The sequence below is a fragment of the Protopterus annectens genome, chromosome 10.part0 (assembly GCF_019279795.1).
Source record: "Protopterus annectens isolate FY-2018-M chromosome 10.part0, PAN1.0, whole genome shotgun sequence".
NCBI lineage: Eukaryota > Metazoa > Chordata > Ceratodontiformes > Protopteridae > Protopterus > Protopterus annectens.
Window position 1 is genome coordinate 1,791,596,409 of NC_056744.1, and position 23,634 is coordinate 1,791,620,042.

Genomic DNA, 23,634 nt, shown 5'->3' on the forward strand with positions numbered 1-23,634 from the left:
GGAGTTTTTTTTTTCTAAATGACTATAAGCTTTGTAGGCATCGGTTCTGGTGTGTAGTTTATACGTTGTCGGAGGGCAAGTTATTGGTCTGTAATTTTTAGGGTAGCTTGCAGGATCACTTTTAAGTAGGAACATTGTTTTTCCTGTGTGTGTGTGTGTGTGTGTGTATGTGTGTATGTGTGTGTGTGTGTGTGTGTGTGTGTGTGTGTGTGTGTGTGTGTGTGTGTGTGTGTGTGTGTGTGTGTGTCTGTGTGTGTGTGTCTGTGTGTGTGTGTCTGTGTGTGTGTGTCTGTGTGTGTGTGTCTGTGTCTGTGTCTGTCTGTGAGATCTTCCCTTGCATTTTCTGTACCATTAGGCAGATTTCTCTACATACCATTCATTGCTGGTACTCTCCTTTTACTTGTGTGTGTGTCTATGTTTGTGTCTGTGTGTGTCTATGTTTGAGTCTGTGTGTGTCTATGTTTGTGTGTGTGTCTATGTTTGTGTGTGTGTGTCTGTGTGTGTCTGTGTGTGTCTGTGTGTGTCTGTGTGTGTCTGTGTGTGTCTGTGTGTGTCTCTGTGTGTCTCTGTGTGTCTCTGTGTGTGTCTCTGTGTGTGTCTGTGTGTGTGTCTGTGTGTGTGTCTGTGTGTGTCTGTGTGTGTCTGTGTGTGTCTGTGTGTGTGTCTGTGTGTGTGTGTCTGTGTGTGTGTCTGTGTGTGTGTCTGTGTGTCTGTGTGTGTGTGTGTGTCTGTGTGTGTGTCTGTGTGTGTGTCTGTGTGTGTGTCTGTGTGTGTGTCTGTGTGTGTGTCTGTGTGTGTGTCTGTGTGTGTGTCTGTGTGTGTGTCTGTGTGTGTGTCTGTGTGTGTGTCTGTGTGCGTGTGTGTCTGTGTGTGTCTGTGTGTGAGATCTTCCCTTGCTTTTTCTGTACCATTAGGCAGATTTCTCTACATACCATTCATTGCTGGTACTCTCCTTTTACTCATTTAGGTATTTTTAAATACTATAGTTGGTACCCCTTTCTCTTTTAAAAAACAAAAAAAACACTGCTGTTCCCTTTTGTGTGTGTGATCTTTATCAGCTTTAAGCCTTCCTTTCTGGTATGGCTGATAAATCTGATTCTTTGGTTAAACCTTCTAAGGGCACTTCTGACTTTAACAGGTGCCAGAAGTGTGACAGAAAGATGCCCAATTCAGACGGGCATGTCTGCTGTGTGTATTGTTTAGGAGTTGTGCACCTGCTAGAAAACTGCTCTGTATGTCATTGTTTCTCTACCAGGACTTTAACTGAGTGGAGAAACAAGTTAATCTTGAAAGGCTTATTAAAAGGAGATGTTGAAGAGGCTGCATCTGGGTCTAGGACCAAAGCCATTTCATCCTCCTCTTCTAAACAGAAGAAACACTCGCACAAGCAGTTCCTCAGACCTGCCTAAAAGGGCATCTAAACAGCCTATGATGATGACAGTTCCCTCGGCACCGATAGGCAAGACAGATTTGGCACAGTCTGCTTCATCAGACAAAACGAGAAATGCTTCAGAACCAGAAGATTTGTCGGTACCAGAGCAGACCACTTTTAGATTCCAAGATCAGGGTATTCGCCCTTGGTCGATCCATTTAAGTACTGACCACCTAGCCATTTCGTAGAACTAAGATCACCTAGGTCTCCTCCTGCATAGTCTGTTCGATCCACTAAGACCCTCTCAGAATCGGACATCATGAGGCTGGTGGACCAGCTGTTAGTGGTGAAGGGATTACCTTCATCTTCGGTTCTCAGCCAAGTCGGCACTGGGACCTGTCCTACTTTGACACAGTGTCATCTTCCTCCTCCAACTCCAGTTGAATCATTGGAGCCCCTGGCACTGACCTACCTGGCTCCGACTGTTTCTGTTCTGGTAAGAGCCTCTTCTCCAGAACCGAGAATTGCCTGAGCTTCTCCGGTCGTTTGGAACCAGAGGTCGCCCGGGGTCGAAACTTTGTTGCTGTTCTGAGGGGTAGGGTTCGACTTCCTTTTTTTTCAGAGCCCAGCATGCCCCTCTGTGCTTTGGCTTTTGTTGGCTCGGCCTAGGGTTCTGCTTCAGGGGCTGCCTCCTCAGTGTGGGGTGGGACCATGGTTCCAAAGGAGTCTTATTTCAGTTGCAGGCTCCCATCCCTCTACGATGGGGGCCAGCCTTCCGTACCATGAAGAAAGCCTTGTCCATAGTGGACTCCAGTCCTTGCCATCTCTGTTTGGGCCAGTATTCTGCATCCTTTTGACCAGTGCTCCAGTCAGTCTCGTCCTTGTGACAAAGGACACAAAAGCCTCAGGAAAAACCCACCTTGGTGGTTTCCTGTTGGGATACTTTCCCGGAACATCCCCCCAAGGAAGTACCTGGGAAGAAAAAAAATGCAAGAGGAAGGACTTACTTAGACTCCCCGAAGGAGTCCTTCATGGAGTATACTGATTTTAATGAGGGGGAAGGTTCCCCTAGGTCACCCCCTGATTCCATCGAGGACATCCTGGAAGTCCTGAAACAGAGGGGTGACTGGTCTTCCCTCTAGCCTTCATCGGAGGAGTTGGTATACCTGGAGGTTTTTTGTGCCCAAGCCTCTACCTGTTCATCTCTCCACCCACTGACGAGCTCATGAAAATGATCACGCAGTGGGCGTGGGCGATCCCTGACTCCATCAACCTGATCCCCAAGAGGCCTGACTGGATCCTTTCTGCCCCCAAGGAAGAACACCATTGGGAGAAGAGTATTCCCGTAGATACCATTTTGATAGCAGCCACAAAGAAGGAACTTGCTGAGAAAAGTCCTACTGTCTCCTCCTAACAAGGAGTCCAGGACTATGGATAGATTTGGGAAGCACGTTTATGCTTCATCGACCTTTGTTCTCAGGTTTTTGAACTACATGGCACACTCTACCAGGAAAGTTCTTATCAAAGAGCTGTCAGATACTCTCACAGGAGCAGTAGTTAAAAGGGTATGAGATGAAGTTACCTCTCCGCTCGCCATCCTCAAAGCAATCTCTGACTAGTCCATCAGGCTAATTGCCCACTCAGCCAAAGGGACGACAAGAGCAGTGGGTTCAGGCATAGCCATTAGGAGACATGCCTGGATGCACTTGTGTGACTTTACGGAGCCGTTTAAATCTTCATTTGTCAACACTCCATTTGACAGATCATCCCTGTTTGGACCCAAGGTAAAAGACACACTGGCCAGATGTGAGAAAGATGGGAAGACACTTTTTGCCATGGGTGTATGCTTCTCCACTTCTCAACGGCCCTATTCCAGGAGCCAGAGAAGTGGTAGGCTATGGTTCAAAAAGTCCCAAGGGTCTTTCCAGGACTCGCGTGTTAAAGACTTTCTCTGGGGCAGAGGAGGAAGTAACAATGGAAGACTCCATCCTAGAGGCAGAGATGGCCCGCAGAACCAGGGGTCCAGAGATGCTTTCTATGGTAGTTTCTACCAATACTCCTGTACAGAGGCTCAGTTGCCTACCTCTGTAGGCAGTGGGTGGGGGGGGGGGGGCAATTATCCATACACCAATCTGCCTGGCTACAGATAACATAGGACATATGGATGCAGGGAATCCTTTTCAGAGGTTACATTATTCCCCTTTTCTCAAATCCAAAAACACAGAAAAAGACTCACGGATGTTCCACCCGGTCACAGGGAAGCAACAGTCGTAGAAATTCAAAAACTGCTCAAAAAAAGTCATCCATCCAGTCCCACCAGACCAAAAAGGATCTGGGTTTTACTCAAGATTCCTTTTAGTGCCCAAAAAGACAGGGGAACTGGAGACCCATTTTAGATCTCAGCTAGTTCAACAAAGCAGTTCAGCAAACCAAATTGGTCTCTGTACTGTCAGTACTTCATTCTTGGAAAAAGACGATTGGACGTGTTCTGTAGATCTTCAGAATGTGCATTACCGTATAAAAATAAACAAATGCTCCAGGAGATTCTTGTGCTTCTGGCTGGGAGCCAGTCATTTCCAGTTCAGAGCACTGCCCTTTAGCCTCACCACAGCCCCCAGGGTGTTTACCAAATGCATGGCAGTGGTAGCAGCTCATCTCAGACTGCAGGGATTTTGAGTTTTTCCTTGTCTCGACGACTGGCACCAGGCATAAACTAGAATGGGCACGAGATTGCACTCTGCATCTTTGCCCCTCTTTAGGCGTTTCAATTAATTACGAAAAGTCAAATCTGCAACCTGTACAGCAACTGGAATTTATCGAGCTCTGCTGAATACAGTTACAGGACTTGCTTTATTCCCAGTAGAAAGGCTCTAAAAGATCAGATCACAAGTCAGCCATATTATTCAGAATTGAAGTGTTCCAGCTAGACTAATCCTACAGATGCTAGGCTCGATGGCAGCCTCTATTACTTTAGTTCCCATAGCCTGGTATCATATGCAAATTCTTCAATGGCTTCTGGCCTTCCAGTGGTCCTTAATGAATCAGCCAGTGTCACATTGCATAACATTTTGATCACCAGTCGGTGCAAACAAGACCTGTGGCTGCATTCCAACCAGATACTTTTGGGCTGTCCTTTCAGTCTTCCTCAGCCCCAAGCCATAGTGACCACGGGTGCTTCCTAGATGGGGTGGGGCATTATCTGGGAAAGATTGTCCAAATTACTTGGTCCCCACTGGAGGCCAATTTGCACATCAGTGTTCTAGAGTTGAGGGCGGTGCTCTTAGCATTGCAAGCATTTTGGTATCCCTTCCCCTAGGAACAGGGGCAATCCAAACAGATATGTTGGTAGTCTGGTACAGCAACAAACAAGGAGAAACCAAATCTTTACACACTTTGTCGAGAAGCCCTTAGAGTTTGACAATGGGCGATTTCTTCCAACCGCTTTCTCACAGCAGTGCATATTCTGGGGAGCTCCAGCATGATGATAGACGCACTAAGCAGAACTATTTTCATGCTTCACGAGTGGTCTCCCAATCCTGTGGTGATGGGAAAGGTCTTCCGTCTCTGGGGCCAACCCTGCTGCAATCTCTCTGCGTCCCCTCTGAGCAACAAGTGCGGCAGTTAGTTTGTCCTGATCTCTCCTCTGTGGAAGTCACAGAAAGACACCCATCTCCACAATTGGCCTCCCAGTCTCCTGTATACCTTTCCCCTAACTCCCCTGATGTCTCAGTTTCTAAAGAAAAACCCCAAGAGGTCAAAGAACACAATAATCCTCATTGCCCCGTTCCTGGCCTCAACAAGTTTGGTTCCCTTTTATTTGGCCTCACCTTCGAAAACCTTGGATTGTGGACCCAGCACCAGATGTATTATCTCATCCAGAAGGAATGGTTTATCTGAATCTCCAATCCAATTCCCAGGATTGTCAGGCATTCTTCCCTTTCCTCTTCTTCTCTGTCAAATCATTGTGGCCAATCGCAAACCTTCTACTAGGAAACTGTACCAGAGTAAATGGGATCAACTTGCTAGAATGGGCTCTATGTTGTAGACCCTTATACAGTCCCTGTGCATAAAGTATTGGATTTTTTAGCTGATCTTTATCAAATTGGCTGTTCAGCCTCTACTATTAAGGTACATCTGCGTGCAATATCTAATTTCCATACTGGTTTCAGTGGTTCTTCACTTATGTCACATAAACTTTTTAAAGCTTTTTTAAAGGGAATCCTAATGTTAAGACCTTTTTGCTCCATGGGATTTACCACCAGTTTTACAATCTCTTACTGTTTCCCCTTTTGAACTTTCAGCTACATGTGACTTAAAGTTTCTGACTTGGGAAAACTTTATTTTTAGTAGCTGTCACTTCTGCAAGAAGACTGTATGAATTCAACCCTTGTCCTGCAAACCTCCCTACATAATATTTCACAAAGACAGGGTCTCCCTCGGGGCTAATCCTTCCTTCTTGCCAATGGTAGTTTCAGAATCGAATATCAATCAAGCATTCCAACTATCAGACTTTTTCCCTAATTTCTCCAATGAAGAAGAGTATAGTCTGCATTTATGAGATGTTCATAGGTAATTACATTTTTATCTTCACAGAACAAAGGATTTCAGGAAATCTGACCAATTTGTTGCCTTTTCCTCAATTTCCGTAGGTAAATCAGTTACCAAGGTTACCTTAGCTAAATAGCTCAAAGATTGTATCACGTTTACCTGTGATTGAAAGGGGCTTCACCTTCCACTCCTGGTGAAAACCCACTCAACTAGTGCTTTGTCAGCTTCTGCAGTATTTCATGCTAGAGCTTCTTTGGATAACATTTGTGCAGCAGCTACACAGTGGTCTTTTCATGCCTTTATTACTCATTACAGATTGGACCAGGTCTCTAGGGAACGTGCGTCTTTCTATTCGATGGTGCTTAGGAATATCCTTCCGTGGGACCTCCCAAGATTCAGGTAGCTAGGGACTCTGTCCCAGAGTCAAGGATTATGTGAAGATTGACATCAGATAAAGAAGTTATGTCTTGCCGTAACATTCCATCTGTGTTGTCAAAACTTCTTTTTCTTTCTTTTACTACTACTATCCATTTAGCATCTTTATGTTCCTTCCTTTACTACCCTGTATTCTTGTGGTAGAATTGTATCTGTTATTAATGTAGCTTTACAGTAATATATCCCATTTAGTTCTGTTATATCGCATCAATCTCTATGGACGGTCCTAATTACTGTGTTCATTTGTTTTATCAAACTTCTAATGTTTGGGGTTTTATTGACCTTCTGCAGTCTGTTTCTTTCATTGAACTTAATATGTCTCTCTGTGTTAAATCAAGAAACTCTTCTCTTAGCTCATTTTCTTCTAAACTGAGGGCACATTTTTTGTACTCCATTTCCTGCAGGCATTCTATAGAAAGTTCTGTAGCATCTTCCTGTGCCACATTCTTTTCAGTTTCATCCTGTGTCATCCTTTACTCTCTCATATGGGGAATTATTGGCCTATCACTCCTCAACATTGACTGCGTCAGAGTTGCCACAGTTTCCTGTTCCTTCCCTTGCTGTCCAGCTTCCAGTATTGTCATGTCCTCGTTGAGTGTGGGTATTGCCATGTCTGTGTACAAGTGTGGGTATTATCGACCCATGAAAAAGGATGCTTATTGCTCTACCAGTTCATGCATGGATACATAGCTATAGCGCTTGTTTTATCTTTGTTTATTTTTATCCTGAAGAAGCTCAAAACAGTCTCAAAATGTTACACAAGACCAAATATTATTCTACAACTATCTAGTACAGAATAACATCATCAGTTTTCTTGATTCCTATGTCAGTTTTATCCTTCTCTTAAGTCTTTCCTCTGGCCCATCATATATCCTCCTTATTTAATCTTCTTATTCTATATGATAATGCAAGTAATACCATTGCCTTCCTTGTAAAATCCCAGCTGTTTCAGATGCTTTCTGTGCACGAAGACTTGCCAGTTAGTAGTGGTGGTTTTGTTCTCCGCCTCCCTCTGGATCGTCATTGTTCTGTTAATGTTGAATATTAGCATCTCCTTTAGAAAACAAAGGTGATCCTTAGTCATCAACTTTGGAGTCATTGCTGCCTTTTTTTAGTAATATAGACATAAACACGTTATAGTCAGTAATCATGGTTTAAAATAGAAATGGGTGTAGATGAAGCCAGATACATAGTCTTTACCCTTACTACTTTCGTGTAAGATGCTGGTAACCGCCCCCCCCCCACCACCAAAAAAAATCCCATTTTAAAATTTTGCTAAATAGACCCTTCCAGATATCTTTACCCCTTCCTTCCTAACTTCCAAATTCCCAACAGGAGTACTGTCTGCTCCTTTAGTCATGTTGTTAATTGTTTTGTCTGTCCCTGTTTTAGCTCTTAATTGGCGAGTCTTCTCTTCTTTTAACCTTGGTATAAATACGTCTTCCATAAGTAAATATTTACATTTGTACTTTTTTTAGTTTCCTCATTTCTTTGCTTTATACAGATTTTCATAAAATTTCTGAAATACCTCTATAAGACCTCTGCCTATTTTCTTCTCATAGGCTCCCTAAGTTTGGCTAACTTTTTCATACATTCTGTTGCCTAATTTTTTTGCTCTCTAGAGTTGTGATTAGAAAGGCTGCTGTTAAGCAACTGTTGCATATTGACAAATACTCCCTTATTTTCTCTATAAGAGCTCTGCACTTGCTCTGCCTCTTGTTTTGCAAGATCCCCTTCAACCAGTTCTTTAACCTTTGTCAAGCCCCTCTGTAAGTCTCTTCACCTTTGCCATATGTCTTTCTCTCTTATTTCTACACTGTTTTTAAACTCCATTTTCATTTTGTCCTCCTCACTGGCTACCCCTTCTGAAGTAAATTCCTCCTTCCTTAAGACTCCCAAAGCATGTTGGCTACCCATTAAATTCCCCTTTTAGCACATAAATAGGAAAGCACCTGTGTGCCATTTTTGCATTATTGTTGTGCAACTTTGTCTTATTGGTATAGTTACTAGATGGGTCTCAGCACTTTTCAGTTAAATGCACATGCTCGCTGCATGATCGGTGTAGTTACTAGATGGGTCTCAGCACTTTTCAGTTAAATGCACATGCTCGCTGCATGATCGGTGTAGTTACTAGATGGGTCTCAGCACTTTACAGTTAAATGCACATGCTCGCTGCATGATCGGTGCAGTTACTAGATGGGTCTCAGCACTTTACAGTTAAATGCACATGCTTGCTGCATGATCGGTGTAGTTACTAGATGGGTCTCAGCACTTTACAGTTAAATGCACATGCTTGCTGCATGATCGGTGTAGTTACTAGATGGGTCTCAGCACTTTTCAGTTAAATGCAAATGCTCGCTGCATGATCGGTGTAGTTACTAGATGGGTCTCAGCACTTTTCAGTTAAATGCACATGCTCGCTGCATGATCGGTGTAGTTACTAGATGGGTCTCAACACTTTCAGTTAAATGCACATGCTTGCTGCGCAATCAGTATAGTTACCAGATGTGGGTGTCGACACTTTCAGTTAAATGCACATGCTCGCACGATCGGTGTAGTTACTAGATGGATCTCAACACTTTTCATTTAAATGCACATGCTTGCTGCATGATTGGTATAGTTACTAGATGGGTCTCAACACTTTCAGTTAAATGCACATGCTCCTGTGACACAGTCTTTCTTCAGTTTAATGCATTTATTATGTCTGGGGAATAGCATGTACCTTTCTCTGAGCTCCTGCTACTGATTTCACATCCTCTGTTATAGATATTTTCATGTAGTTCAAAAATCTGCTCTCTTATTATACTTGCCTTCTAGGCCCTGTGATGCATCCTTACTATTGCAAGTCGAGGTCTAGTCCCCACTGTAAATCTCTTTTAAAAGCTTATTTTTTTAAATTCTCCTGAAGTCCATAGTAATAGCATTAGGTGGAATATAAATACATGCCATTGTAATAATTTTCCTTGCCAGTAACCCCTTACTGACAGGACACCAGTCTACCTTTGTCCTTTTTCCCTCTCTTCTATCACTGTTGGAGTCCCTGTCACAATCCGTTTTACTCCTCTTTTCCTATGTCCCTATTATTCTGCTGAATGTTCTCGCCAAAATCCTTTTTGCCAAATCCACATGCGTTTTTTTGTTTATCCAAACCCATCTCTTGTGACATTGCCATTTGCACCCTGCACTTAATTATGATTCAGTATTCTCTGTTTTTTGTCTGTGCCTCTAAGGCCATTTATATCCGCGGTGGTACAGCGGTATCATTGTTGCCTCACAGCAAGAGGTTCTCCTGTTCGATTCTCGGCTGGAGTGCCTTCTGTGTGGAGTCTGCATGTACTCCCCGTGGTCGAGTGGCCTCCGAAAGACATGCGTGAATGGGCGTGCCTTCGCTGAAGGTTGTGCATCGGACTGGCAACTCGGCACCATAAAAAATCGTCTACCAATCATTAGCGGACCGGAGTTCTGTGGTGACCCCTAACCGGGAAAAGCCGAAAAGACAAACAACAAAGTTAATATTCACAAACCAGGCATTCTGACACAATACTCTTACTCCCATATGTTTTACATAACAGCTGTTCTGACTATTTGTTTGTCTTGTATCTTGCTTGCACACTAATCACTGGAAGGCTAATATCACGTAGTTACTTCATCTCATTGCACACTAATCGTTGACAGGCTAATATTCCATAGTTCACCTCATTGCACGCTAATTGTTGGGCTAACATCACGTAGTTACTTTCATCTCATTGCACGCTAATCTTTGGCATGCTAATATTACGTAGTTACTTCATCTCATTGCACACTAATCACTGACAGGCTAATATCACGTAGTTACTTCATCTCATTGCACACTAATTGTTGACAGGCTAATATTACGTAGCTACTTCATCTCATTGCACGCTAATTGTTGGGCTAACATCACGTAGTTACTTCATCTCATTGCACGCTAATCGTTAGCACGCTAATATTACGTAGTTACTTCATCTCATTGCACACTAATCACTGATAGGCTAATATCATGTAGTTACTTCATCTCATTGCACACTAATCGTTGGGCTAGCATAACGTAGTTACTTCATCTCATTGCACACTAATCGCTGGCAGGCTAATATTACATAGTTACTTCATCTCATTGCACACTAATCACTGGCATCTTGACGAAAACTGCTGTGCTTTGTCTTGTGTGTGTCCTTGTACTGGAATATTGTCATTATTTGTATCCTGTGTGTTTTCAATCCTTTGGTATTCAGGATTTTGAGTTTTCAGGATTTTGGGCTTCAGTCTTCTGAAATTGAGATTGTGACTTTTCAATCTTCTGAAGTGAATCCATATATATATATATATATATATATATATATATATATATATATATATAATGTGTGTGTGTAAAGCACTAACCTAGTCTCAGAAGTTCTGTTGATATTTTTTAAAGCCTCCATGATGGAATGTGGAAAATCCTTTTGAATTCCCAGGCTGGAGTAAATGGGTTCTTAGGGCTATCCCCAGCCCAGCTGTTGCTGTTCTGTGGAACAAATAGGACTGTTGGATGAGAGTAGAGCCATTGTGTGAGGTACTGTGGGGGGGGATTAACAGGTTGGCAGCCTTCAGCTCATACTAGATGTTCATCGTGCATACAGCTGCAGTAATCACATATGGGTTCTCTGCCGTCAGGCGGGTCCTCGGTCGGCCGAATTCCAAAGTCTTGGTCCGGCGTCGGTTGTTGTTGCCTTCTTCCCTGACGTCAGTGCGACAGGGGTATATAAGTCACAGCCGACGCCATATTCTTCAGTCTTTTTTGCCGTGCAGTGCCTGAAGCAAAAACAGTTCGCAAGTGCCGGTCGGCCAGCTCCTGAATTTACGAAAAATTGGAAACCGAAGTCTTCTTTAAAGCTAAGTACCCCGTTGGGGAAACTTTTCTTGCCTCAATAGACCGATGTCAGACAAAGTTAACAATTGTATTTCGTGTGGGAAGCAAATACCGCATAAGGATTTCCATTCCCTCTGCATACCTTGTTTAGGCCCAGACCACGACGTCTCGGGCTGTCGCTTTTGTGCGACTTTCAATAAACGCACTATTAAGCGTCGGGCGGAGTTCGCTCAACATTATTTTGGTAAAGCCTTTGATTATAAAATTTCGTTGGATACTCAGACTACAAAAACCGCAAGGACAAAGACCGACACTCGAGGTCCGCGGTCTCCACCGACACCACGCCAAAACCGGCTACACGTGGTCCGGTTCTCAGCGAGACGCCTATGCAGTCCCTGACTACCGACGACACTTCCTTGGCGGTGTCTTCTGTACCCGAGACCGCAGGTACCTCGGCCCTTACTCAGACTACAACCACCGAAACCACTGTTAGTGTTGAACCTCCTAATGGGGACAGGTCCACTTCCTCCCAGGGTGTATTTAGGCCCTCTTTTTCCTTTTCCATTAAGACCTTTACTAAGACCAAATCAGCCATGCATCCCAAGAGGCCTGTTGTACAGGGCCCATCCCCAGGCCCCATGCCTAAAAAGCAGATGCTTAAAATGGCTGAGGATTTAATTACCCTTATCAGGGGCTCCCAGCCCCCTCCAGACAAGAGACCCAGAGTGGAGGAAGATTCCCCCTCTTCTGAACAGGGCTCCATTATCTCAGAACATTCTGATGTAGAGGAACACTCTTACTCCCCTTATGAGGATTCTGATGCAGAACAGTCGATTCCTTCTGTATCTCCCCCAGAGGATTTTTCATTTGGGGAAACCTTGCACACCTTGAGGGAGCACTTCCATTGGGAAGGCCAAGACTTTTCTGATTCCAAGAAAAGACTTAGGGAATTTCATTTGTTACCTCAGCACATACCTCTGGCTATACCTCCTGTCCTGGACATACTTGATGGTGTTTACTCGGAGGCTTGTCTTAATCCGGATTCCCTGCCTCCTGCCCCAGTCAAACCTGATAGGTACTACAGAGTTCCTAATTCTCCCCAATTTCTGTTCAAAAGCCATAACGCTGACCCTGAAACCATTTCTCAAGGCCCCAAGGGAATGAAGGCCTCTACTGCTAAGAATCCGCTACCTTCCGAAAGAGAATCTAGATCCTTAGAAAGGTGGGGAAAAAAGGTATACACCTCGGCCACCCTAGCCATGAGAGCCTTAAATTGTCAGTTCCATATGCTTAAATATCAGCAGTTTCTGTTATCACAATTAAGAAACAAAATGTCTCAGCCTGAACAACCAGATTTAAAGGAATTGCAGGATATGATGCATAGTGCAGAACAAGTGGGTAAACACACCTTACAATGTGGCTATGATGCCTTAGAGGCCTCAAGTAGAGCTGCTGTTACAGGATCAGTTATTTGTAGACATGCCTGGCTTAGGGAACATGATCGTGTTAAAGCTAAACTGCTAGATGCTCCTTTACAAAAGGATGTGTTATTTGGTACTAATGCTGAGGAGATACTACGAAAAATGGAAGAAAAAGCTAAATCTATGCAAACTGTCAAGGCCTTTCTACAGGTACAACCACCATGTTTTAGCAGAAATTGGCTTTCTAAAAACTGGTACTTTCCAGCCACGGACAAGCCCCAAAGAGGTAGATACAGGCGCACAAGGGGCAGAGGACAATCTCGAGGATCATATAGAGGCAGACAATGGCAAACTCCAGCACCAAGAGGTGGCGAAGACAGTGCACAACAATACAGAAAGCAAACCCAATGACTTCCACCTTTTCCTGCCCAGTAATTCCCAGCTGGCAGCTCCCCTGGGAGGAAAGCTGGCACTATTTACAAGAAACTGGCATATTATCACAACAGACAAATGGATCCTGGACATTATAAGCCGAGGCTACAGATTTCATTTTCACACACTTCCAAAAATGAGAGGCATGCCAAACCTGCCACACAATCAAAGGGCAGAGGCGCAAATACAAATTTCAAAACTCATGGAAATGAAAGCTATTCAAGAGGTTCCTACTCGAGAACAAGGTCAATGTTTTTATTCCAGACTTTTTCTAGTACCAAGAAAAGGAACCGACTGGAGACCCATTTTGGACTTATCCATCCTAAATACATTTCTACTCGTACCAAAATTCAAGATGCTCACATTACAGCAGCTTCTCCCCATGCTGGGCAAGGAGTTTTGGCTGGTAACATTGGACCTCAAGGAGGCATACCTGCATGTCCCAATCAGACAAAGCTGCAGAAGATACCTCCGATTTCTTGCAGGTTCAATCCACTATCAATTCTCTGCATTGCCCTTTGGCTTATCTACTGCGCCCAGAGTATTCACAAAATGCCTGGCATCAGTAATTGCATACTGCAGACTTCAAGGGATACAAATTTACCCTTATTTGGACGACTGCCTGATCCAAGCGGACAGCAAACACACACTTCTGGAACATCTGGCTTATGCAACACGGTTACTGAATTCTCTGGGATACACAATCAACAAAGAGAAATCCAGGCTAACACCATCTCAGAAAATAACTTTCCTGGGTGCCAGCTTGGACACAAACACCCAGATGGCCTGTCTTGCACCAGAAAAACAGGGGCAACTAACTCAGTACTTCAAAACATTAGCAAATTGTACCAGGCTTACTGCAAGGAAAATCCTGCAGGCTCTGGGTTTCATGGCATCTTGCATTCTTTTAATCCCATGTGCAAAGTTGCATATGAGGAAACTTCAGTGGTACCTAAAAAACCTATGGTCTCAACACAGCCACAGCTTGGAAACAATAATACCAATAATTCCCTGTTTGCAAAAGGAATTTCTATGGTGGGCCCAAACATGCCAAACAAACACAGGCCTCCCATTCTGCAAGCCTCAAGCAAATCAAGTCATCACAACAGACGCCTCAGATTACGCCTGGGGGGCGCACATGACAGACAGGTGCATTCAGGGCAAATGGTCCCAAAAGGAAAAGCACCTTCACATCAATCAAAAAGAAATACTAGCAGTGATAAATGCAATTACAGCTTTCAAGGACCTCCTGCATCCAGGACAATTGCTTATAAGAACAGACAACACCACAGTAATGTGGTACATAAACAAACAAGGAGGATCACATTCATATCCCCTGTGCAGGCTAGCCATGACACTTTGGAACTTGGCTCTGGAATGGCAAATCGAACTTCAAGCACAGTACTTGCCAGGTTTGGAAAACACGCTGGCAGACAATCTAAGCAGAAATATGACAGATCCACACGAATGGAAGTTGCATCCACAGGTGTTTACAAAGATAATCCAAGCGTGGGGAAGGCCAGACATAGATCTCTTCGCCTCCCACAGGAATCATCAACTGGAAAAGTTTTGTTCAAGGACCTTTCACCCAAAGGCCTGGAGGGTGGACGCCCTTTCATTCAGTTGGACAGCATGGACAGTCTACGCTTTCCCACCTCTGCCTCTTCTACCCAAGGTGCTCGTGAAAGCAAGAGCAGACAGACCGAAGATGATACTGATTGCTCCAGACTGGCCAAGACAGCACTGGTACCCACTCCTAAGGAGCCTAACACATACTCCTCCCTGGCCACTACCTCTAATGCCTCTTCTGCTGACTCAGCACAGCTACAAACTCTTTACAGTCAGCTGAAAACACTCAGTCTCGCTGCATGGAAAATTCCTTAACACCACAACAGACCCTACTCACCAAAGAGGTACAGGATGTCATTCTGGAGGCCAGGAGGCCATCTACTAGGAAGACTTACTCCGCAAAATGGAAACGGTTTTGCTCTTGGAATGAGAAAAAAGGCCAGGACCCTAGAAAACTGAATTTGCCTCAGGTATTACAGTATCTAGCTGAGCTGCTGAACAGTGGACTTTCATTTTCTTCCATAAAAATCCATGCCTCAGCCATTTCTGCAGAATTCAATACGGATCCACCTTTATTCTCTCACCCACTTTTAAGACGATTCCTCAGAGGGGCTAAGAATATAAGACCCCCAAGGAAACAACCAGTGCCAGCCTGGGATCTTAATTACATCCTAGAAAAATTAACATTGCCTCCCTTTGAGCCAGCTACCTCAACAGATTTGCAATATTTGTCCTGGAAAACAGCTTTCCTTCTGGCCATTACCTCAGCTCGTAGGGTTTCAGAACTACAAGTCCTCATGGCTGTACAGCCCTTTCTCATCTTCCATCAGGACAGGGTCCCCCTTCGAACCAACCCGTCATTTATGCCTAAAGTGGTATCCAGGGTAGCTTTAAATCAAGCCATACACTTACCTACCTTCTACCCCAATCCTCAAAACAAAGGGGAAAAGCTGCTACATTCCTTAGACATCCATAGACAGCTACGTTATTATTTGGACAGAACAAAGCCTTTCAGGAAATCTGAACAACTTTTTGTGTCCTATGCTGTAGGAGCTCAAGGAAAGCCTGTTACCAAACAGACTATTTCAAAAATGGATAGGCCACTGCATACGTTTCTGTTACTCCTATCATGGGAAACCTGTCCCTGTAGGCATCAGACCCCACTCCACCAGGGCCACAGCTACCTCTACAGCCTTCCTCAGGGGAGTTCCTACCAAAGATATTTTGGAGGCAGCCACTTGGAGTTCTGTACATACCTTCACAAGACACTACCACTTGCCTTTATATTCCAAAACTAGAGCAGGCTTTGCTGCTGCTGTGTTGCAGGGCTTTCTGGCTCATCCCAGTTCCACCTACTGCCTACCACCCTGTGCGTAGCTTTGGGACTCTACCCATATGTGATTACTGCAGCTGTATGCACAATGAACATAGTACAGTTTTGTACCTATCATAAATGTAGATGTTCGAGTGCTAATACAGCTGCAGTACAGGTTTCCCTCCCTCCTTCCCCTCTAGGTAAAGGACTAGTGGCTAAATCCCCCTCATACATCCTATTTTGGGTTATCCTCCTATGGTGTATTTGCTTGCAACTACCCTTTTTTGATAATATACATATAGCTATATAATTTATGTATTGCCTTCCTTTTGGGGGCACCTGACATCTGGGGCAAGAAAGACTGAAGAATATGGCGTCGGCTGTGACTTGTATACCCCTGTCGCACTGACGTCAGGGAAGAAGGCGACAACAACCGACGCTGGACCAAGACTTTGGAATTCCGCCGACCGAGGACCCGCCTGACGGCGGAGAACCCATATGTGATTACTGCAGCTGTATTGGCACTCGAACATCTACATTTCTGGTAGGTACAAAACTGTACTTTTTCAGTACTCTATCCCATCCCAGCATCCCAGGGAAGTCCATTTGTTTTTAGAAAACTGACTCCGCCTTGTTTACTTATGCCAAACTAATTGTTTGAGTACTTCAACAATAATCAGTAATGCCACTAATGTCTGTTTAGCTGTAACTAACCCTGTTTTCTCTCTGTTGAAAATGTCTTTTCTACAGCTAATCACTTGCCAGTGTTTAACATTGCATTCTCATATTGCACAGTAGATTTATCTGCTGTGTAATGTAGCACTGTTCCTTTGTATGTTATATCAGTGTTTCATCATCATATTGTCTGTATGTATCGTCTTTGCCATGTCAGCCTTGGTTCTGACTGAAAAGGGTACTTGGACGAGTTCCATTATCTGGTTAACAAAAGGGCAGAAGGAAGTACTGCTTTTGTGGACATCCCTCAGTCCCATTCCAGATTGTGCCTTGTCACCTGACCCAAACTGACTAAGCACACTTCTGAATCTGGAGAGGGGAATTTAGAAGGTTTGGGACTGAAGGTGTTTTCCTGATTTATTTTAATGCTTTAACAGGGAGTGTTGGTTGTATTCTCACCTTCCCCCGATGTGAGCCTTACCAGCCTAGCATTATTGCAGTTCCTTTGATGGGGCACACTGTCATTACCTTACAAAGGTGCAGGATTTGTAGGTGTGGAATTTGGCTGACTTTGTCATCATTACCTGGCCAACTGACCAGTTAGAGAACTACTTTTGGTTATGCCATTAAGGTCTAGATTCTGCCTTTCAGGAGGAGGAAAAGGAAGGCTTCTGGAAAGTAGTCCTGTAAGTTGTTTTGCAGAATTTTTTTGTGTGTATATGTGTACAAATGTGTGTATATAATTATAGATATAATAATGTTTGTGTATCTGTATGTATATGCGGCCTTCATGTATTAAAACAGGTGAAGTAAGCTGTAAGTGTAATTGCTTTCTCTGTCCTGAATGCAGAACAGCTGTAGGATGTAATCTGTCATATATGTTGATAATGCCCTGTCAGTTATGACTCTAAATAAATGGTTTCATAAATACAAGCCTACTAAAAAAATGTAAATGTATTTTAGTTGCTGAAACAGGCAAACACCACTGCCAGTTTCTCTCTCCATAATGCTGATTGGCCAAGCAGCTGGTAAGCACCATGTCAATGCCTTCTCTTGTGATATCTCTTCTTTTACATTTTGAATGTTGTTGCACATTGCAGGTACATTACTGTGGTATTCCTGTTCTCAAAGTTTGAGGTGTCGATTGGTAACTGTGTGTTGTATATTTTGTTATACTGGTGTAACACTTGTAACTGCTTTTGTTTTTCTGTGCTTTCTCCTAGAAATCTGAACCACAGGGTTGCTTGGATATATCTGGAAGGTAAGTTGAAATGAGAAAAAAGCCTGATGCCATATCTTAATGTTTAACAGCTAATAGGGTTGGCCATAGGTGTTTCATAGACAGTGAAATCCTTCAAGGTGTATTGACCATCACAGACCAATAACTTGCTTGTATGGTAAGACCATTAGAATAGTTTTATCAGCCTTTGAAATTTCTTTGTTGCTGTTAACTGCTGTCATTCCTTGTTTTACAACATTGCTTGGTGGTATCGATGAAAGTTGACAAACAGATAAATTCTTGTTAATTTATGAATATGACAGCAATCGTATACATTGTGTATATCATTATCAGTTATGTTGATTGATGCACGGTTTTGCTTGAATTGTAACCTTGCATTCAGAACATATGTAGGTAATTGAGAATTTTATTCCTTTAGCTGAAAACTGCAAAATGATCTGTAAAATTGGTGGTCATTTTTTTTTCTTGTTTACTTATTTTTTTGGCTGCTTTTTAGTTTCACTTAATTTCCCATGTAAGCCTTAGGGCATGGAACAGCTGATGTTCTTTATGGGTCACTGTTGCAGTCTTAGCTTTTAAAAATTTCTGCCTCTGGTTGAGTACGGCGTCCAGCTTTCAAGACTGCTCCTTATACCAAGAAAACATGGATCTTAAATATTGATTATTAATGGCCTTTTTGTCCCTAATAATCTGTCAGACGTTCCTGGTGACATAAGACCTCAAGAATGGCAGTTTCCGCATTTCTGTTTTTCACATGATACAGGCAGTGCCTGAGGTTTGTAGAGGGATTTAAAATGTTTTAATCTTGTATATTTTGTATATACTGATCCCTGATCAGACCCAGCAGCTGTTGCTCTAGTGAAACCAGGCACTTTTATATTTGGTTAATACCAATTTTGCTTTCTGACAAGGAGCGGAAACCCTTTGATTTCATTAAACGTGTATTCTTCTGCAGCAGTCAAATTCTCAGCTGTCAAGCTTGTAGTTTATGCTGCCTCTTTTTTGAGAACATGGAGAACATTTTGGCATCTGTTTTCCTGTTCTGAGAAAAAAAGTCTTTGTCTAACCTTAATGCCTCTGTTTCTCAAGTGGTCTACCCACTGTTTGAAATGTGCTTATGGTTCTGCTGATGTCGGCTCTAGGGCTGCTGCTGTTGGAACTGTCTTGAAGGTGTTTGCTTGGTTGTGTAGTCGGCCTTCCAGAGGATGTCAAAACTGAAGTTTTGACTTTGCTGTTATAGAGGTAGTTTTTGGACCATCTGCTGCAGAGGTCCTTAAACAATGTGATGAAAGAAGAAAGCTGATTCAGGGAATTCCTCAGATTTTTCAGCCGCCCTTCTCCAAGTTTACCAAGGTATTTAATGTCACCTCTACAACCTTCTTTAAAAAACAAAATAAACTAAGCAAGGTGCTGGTAAGCAGATGTTTAAAAAGCAATGGGAGGAGGTTCCAAAAAGAAAGGAGGACCTCCAGAACAAAGAATAGTCTGAATGACCGCCTGCAAGAGTCCCCCCACTTCCATCCCCGCCAAACCCTTAATCCTTCCAAAAACTCTGAACCTCCAGTTCTCCTTTTTTGGCAACTGATGGTTTCAGACAGATGGGTTCTGAGAGTAATCCTTTAAGCAGGAGTCTCGCCCTCCTTTTTAAAGGATTCTCCTTTCACCAAACCAAACTCGGCTTTTCCCTCAAACCCCCCCCCCCCCATCATCTGCTTCATCAGGGGATGATAGAAACGATCCGTGTTCTTTAGGTAGGAGTTTTTTTATAGTGGGTTTTATTCAGGTATGTTTCTGGTGCCAAGGAAAGATGATTCACGGAGACCAGCTCTGAATCTTTCCTTTCTAAACCTGTTTGTGATACTGCCAAAGTTCAAAATGTTATCCCTTTACAACTTGTTACTCCTTGTTCTCTATTTAAAATGTTACCCCTTTACAACTTGTTACTCCTTGTTCTCCATTTAAAATGTTATCCCTTTACAACTTGTTAGTCCTCATTCCCCATTTAAAATATTATCCCTTTACAACTTGTTACTCCTCGTTCCCCATTTAAAATGTTATCCCTTTACAACTTGTTACTCCTCATTCTCCATTTAAAATGTTATCCCTTTACAACGTGTTATTCCTCGTTCCCCATTTAAAATGTTATCCCTTTACAACTTGTTACTCCTCGTTCCCCATTTAAAATGTTATCCCTTTACAACTTGTTACTCCTCATTCCCCATTTAAAATGTTATCCCTTTACAGCTTGTTACTCCTCGTTCCCCATTTAAAATGTTATCCCTTTACAACTTGTTACTCCTCGTTCCCCATTTAAAATGTTATCCCTTTACAACTTGTTACTCCTCATTCCCCATTTAAAAATGTTATCCCTTTACAGCTTGTTACTCCTCATTCCCCATTTAAAATGTTATCCCTTTACAACTTGTTACTCCTCATTCCCCATTTAAAATGTTATCCCTTTACAGCTTGTTACTCCTCATTCCCCATTTAAAATGTTATCCCTTTACAACTTGTTAGTCCTCATTCCCCATTTAAAATATTATCCCTTTACAACTTGTTACTCCTCGTTCCCCATTTAAAATGTTATCCCTTTACAACTTGTTACTCCTCATTCTCCATTTAAAATGTTATCCCTTTACAGCTTGTTACTCCTCATTCCCCATTTAAAATGTTATCCCTTTACAACTTGTTACTCCTCGTTCCCCATTTAAAATGTTACCCTTTACAACTTGTTACTCCTCATTCCCCATTTAAAATGTTATCCCTTTACAACCTGTTACTCCTTGTTCCCCATTTAAAATGTTATCCCTTTACAACCTGTTACTCCTTGTTCCCCATTTAAAATGTTATCCCTTTACAACTTGTTACTCCTCGTTCCCCATTTAAAATATTATCCCTTTACAACTTGTTACTCCTCGTTCCCCATTTAAAATGTTATCCCTTTACAACTTGTTACTCCTCGTTCCCCATTTAAAATATTATCCCTTTACAACTTGTTACTCCTCGTTCCCCATTTAAAATGTTATCCCTTTACAACCTGTTACTCCTTGTTCCCCATTTAAAATGTTATCCCTTTACAACCTGTTACTCCTCGTTCCCCATTTAAAATATTATCCCTTTACAACTTGTTACTCCTCGTTCCCCATTTAAAATGTTATCCCTTTACTTGTTACTCCTCGTTCCCCATTTAAAATGTTATCCCTTTACAACTTGTTACTCCTCATTCCCCATTTAAAATGTTATCCCTTTACAACTTGTTACTCCTCATTCCCCATTTAAAATGTTATCCCTTTACTTGTTACTCCTCGTTCCCCATTTAAAATGTTATCCCTTTACAACTTGTTACTCCTTGTTCCCCATTTAAAATGTTATCCCTTTACAACCTGTTACTCCTCATTCCCCATTTGAGTTTTCTGGTTATCTTAAACGATGCTTGTCATTACATTCCTGTATATCCAGATTTCATATGTTTTCTGTGTCTTGACCATATTATCAGATGTCCTTCTTTTCATCTGTTGCAGTATTTGTACACGAGGGTGTTGCCTGTTAAGATGACGATCCGAAGTCAGGCCAGTACATTTGTCTTTTGCTACCTTAGGTGACGTAGGCCACTATCCGACGTTGGCCATAAAAGAGATGTACACGCACACCATCCTTTGAACTTTGTCACTAGTCAGCTTGCCAGTCTCAGACATCGGTCTGCTGTCAGAAGTGCTTACGTCTGTAAAAAGTGCCTCATTGGGGAAACCTTTTTTTTTTCTCTTTTACTGCTGCCTTATTTTTTATTGAGGTTAATGTTATCCAGGAAAGGGAAATATGACTGTGGAAGACAGATTCCACATAAGGATAGTCATTCTCAGTGTCTCTGTCTTGGACCCCAGTATGACCATAAAAACTGGTCACTCTGCCAATCTTTTGTGTCTAAGACCCTCCGAAGTTGGTAATTGTCTCTCGCTATTTACTTAGAAAATCAACACCTTAAACTTTTAGCTAAAATCAAGATGAAAAGTTCCTCAGATCTGACGATAATGCCTGTTAAGCATAAGGCCAAAAAACCAAGTCCCGAAGCTGAAGCTGCGCTTCTTGATGTGGACATCTCTCCCGAAGCACTTGAGAGAATGGAGACCCGTTCCGTCAGAGAACAAGTTCCACAGGCTGAGCCCACTTTGCAGGTCACCATGGTACCGGACATATGCACATCCAAAGAGGCAACACAGGCATAGACTTCTGATGTCCAGGGGAGCCCAGGCTTATTGTGTCCAAAAGCCCCAGAGGAATTACTGAGATCATGGTTCGCAAGGATGTTGAGTTGGACTTGGTCGAATGTAGGCCTACGTCCTTCCCTCCTCCTTTGCATCGCATGGATACCCTTGTGAAGGAGAAGCAAAAAGCTAAACATGTCTCTCCATCTCCAGATCCACAGAAGGAATGGCAGACTTTCACACAAGGCCTTTTTAAGGCCTTTGTGGCATTCAGGCCTCCCTCAGGTCAGCCAGCTTCCCCTCCTGACTGAGACTTAGGAATTCAGCTACCTCAGAGGAGGAGGACTCATCCAAAGAGGAGAGTGATTCTCTGGATTATTCATCCCAAATCCCCTCACCCTTAGACTATGCTTCCTCTGTGGAAGATTCGAATGGAACAGAATCTCCTATGGAGGAAATTTCCTTTGGGGAGACCATTTCTGGGATGCAAGATCATTTTAAGTGGGACAGTACAGAGATGTCTGAGGTCCAGAAACATGACCGCCAAGTACAGTACCCTAGTCCTTCTGCCATTCCTCCTGCCATTCCAGCCTTCTTAGATGCCTTTGCATACATTTCCACTTACCCTGGCTCTTAGCCTGTAGCTGCAAAAAATCCAGACAGGTACTATGAAGTGAAAACTGAATACTTAAAAGTAAATATGACAACAAAGAGCACCCAGATATACTGAGAACAATTTATTGAAATACCTCTAGCACTTCGGCAAGCAATGCCTTCAATGGAGTTAGTCACACTAACATATAAGCATTTTATATACCACTCTTAAGTATATAATCGCATTGTATTAACCAATTGATCAGTAAAATTAGATTAAAACCTTCCCATTACAATCTGTATTCATGCCAGCAGGGGTCAGGGTACCCTACTTCAGAATAAAATTAGATGTTCTTTGTGTTTCACTGTTGCAGTCATTACATTTGGGTAATCCTGCTGGCAGGTTGCCCTCAGCCGGCCTGAGTTCCAAAGTCTTGGGTCCTGCGTCGTCCGCTGTCACCCCTTGCCTGACGTCAGGTCGTCAGGGGTATAAAAGAAGCAGCCAATGCCATTTTCTTCAGTCTTTCTTGCAGTGCGGTGCCCGAAGCAGAAGCAGTTCGCAAGTGCCGGTCGGCCGACTCCTGAAATTTTTGTGTTTCAGTTTCGGATCCGAAGTCTTCAATAAAGCTAAGTACCCCGTTGGGGAAACTTTTTTTCTTGCTCCAGACCGATGTCAGAAAAAGTTAATAATTGTATTATTTGTGGAAAGCAAATAACCTCAAAAGGATTTTCATTTCTATGGTATTCCTTGCCTAGGCCCGTATCACAACGTTTCTGATTGTCGGTTTTGTGCTAAGTTTAACCAACGCACTATTAAGCTTCGGTATAATTTTGCTTTTAAGTATTTTGGTAGCCGGTTTAATTATCCTAAAATGTCGTCGGATAGCCATCCGACTACCGGAGTTTACAAACAACGCAAAAAAAAAGGATAGAGAAAAACAACCGAGGCCCAAAACAGACAACG

The 23,634-nt window shown here is 42.9% G+C and overlaps 1 protein-coding gene across 8 annotated transcripts in view; it reads left to right on the forward strand.

Annotated features, from left to right (window-relative positions):
* Positions 1-23,634, forward strand: part of PRR14 (proline rich 14) — a 1,002,113-nt gene that overhangs the window by 220,677 nt on the left and 757,802 nt on the right. For all 8 annotated transcript variants that reach the window (XM_044086619.1, XM_044086621.1, XM_044086620.1 and 5 more), the window contains exon 4: positions 17,858-17,895. In XM_044086619.1, the coding sequence (XP_043942554.1) occupies positions 17,858-17,895 (38 nt within the window). The remainder of the gene's footprint in view (positions 1-17,857; positions 17,896-23,634) is intronic.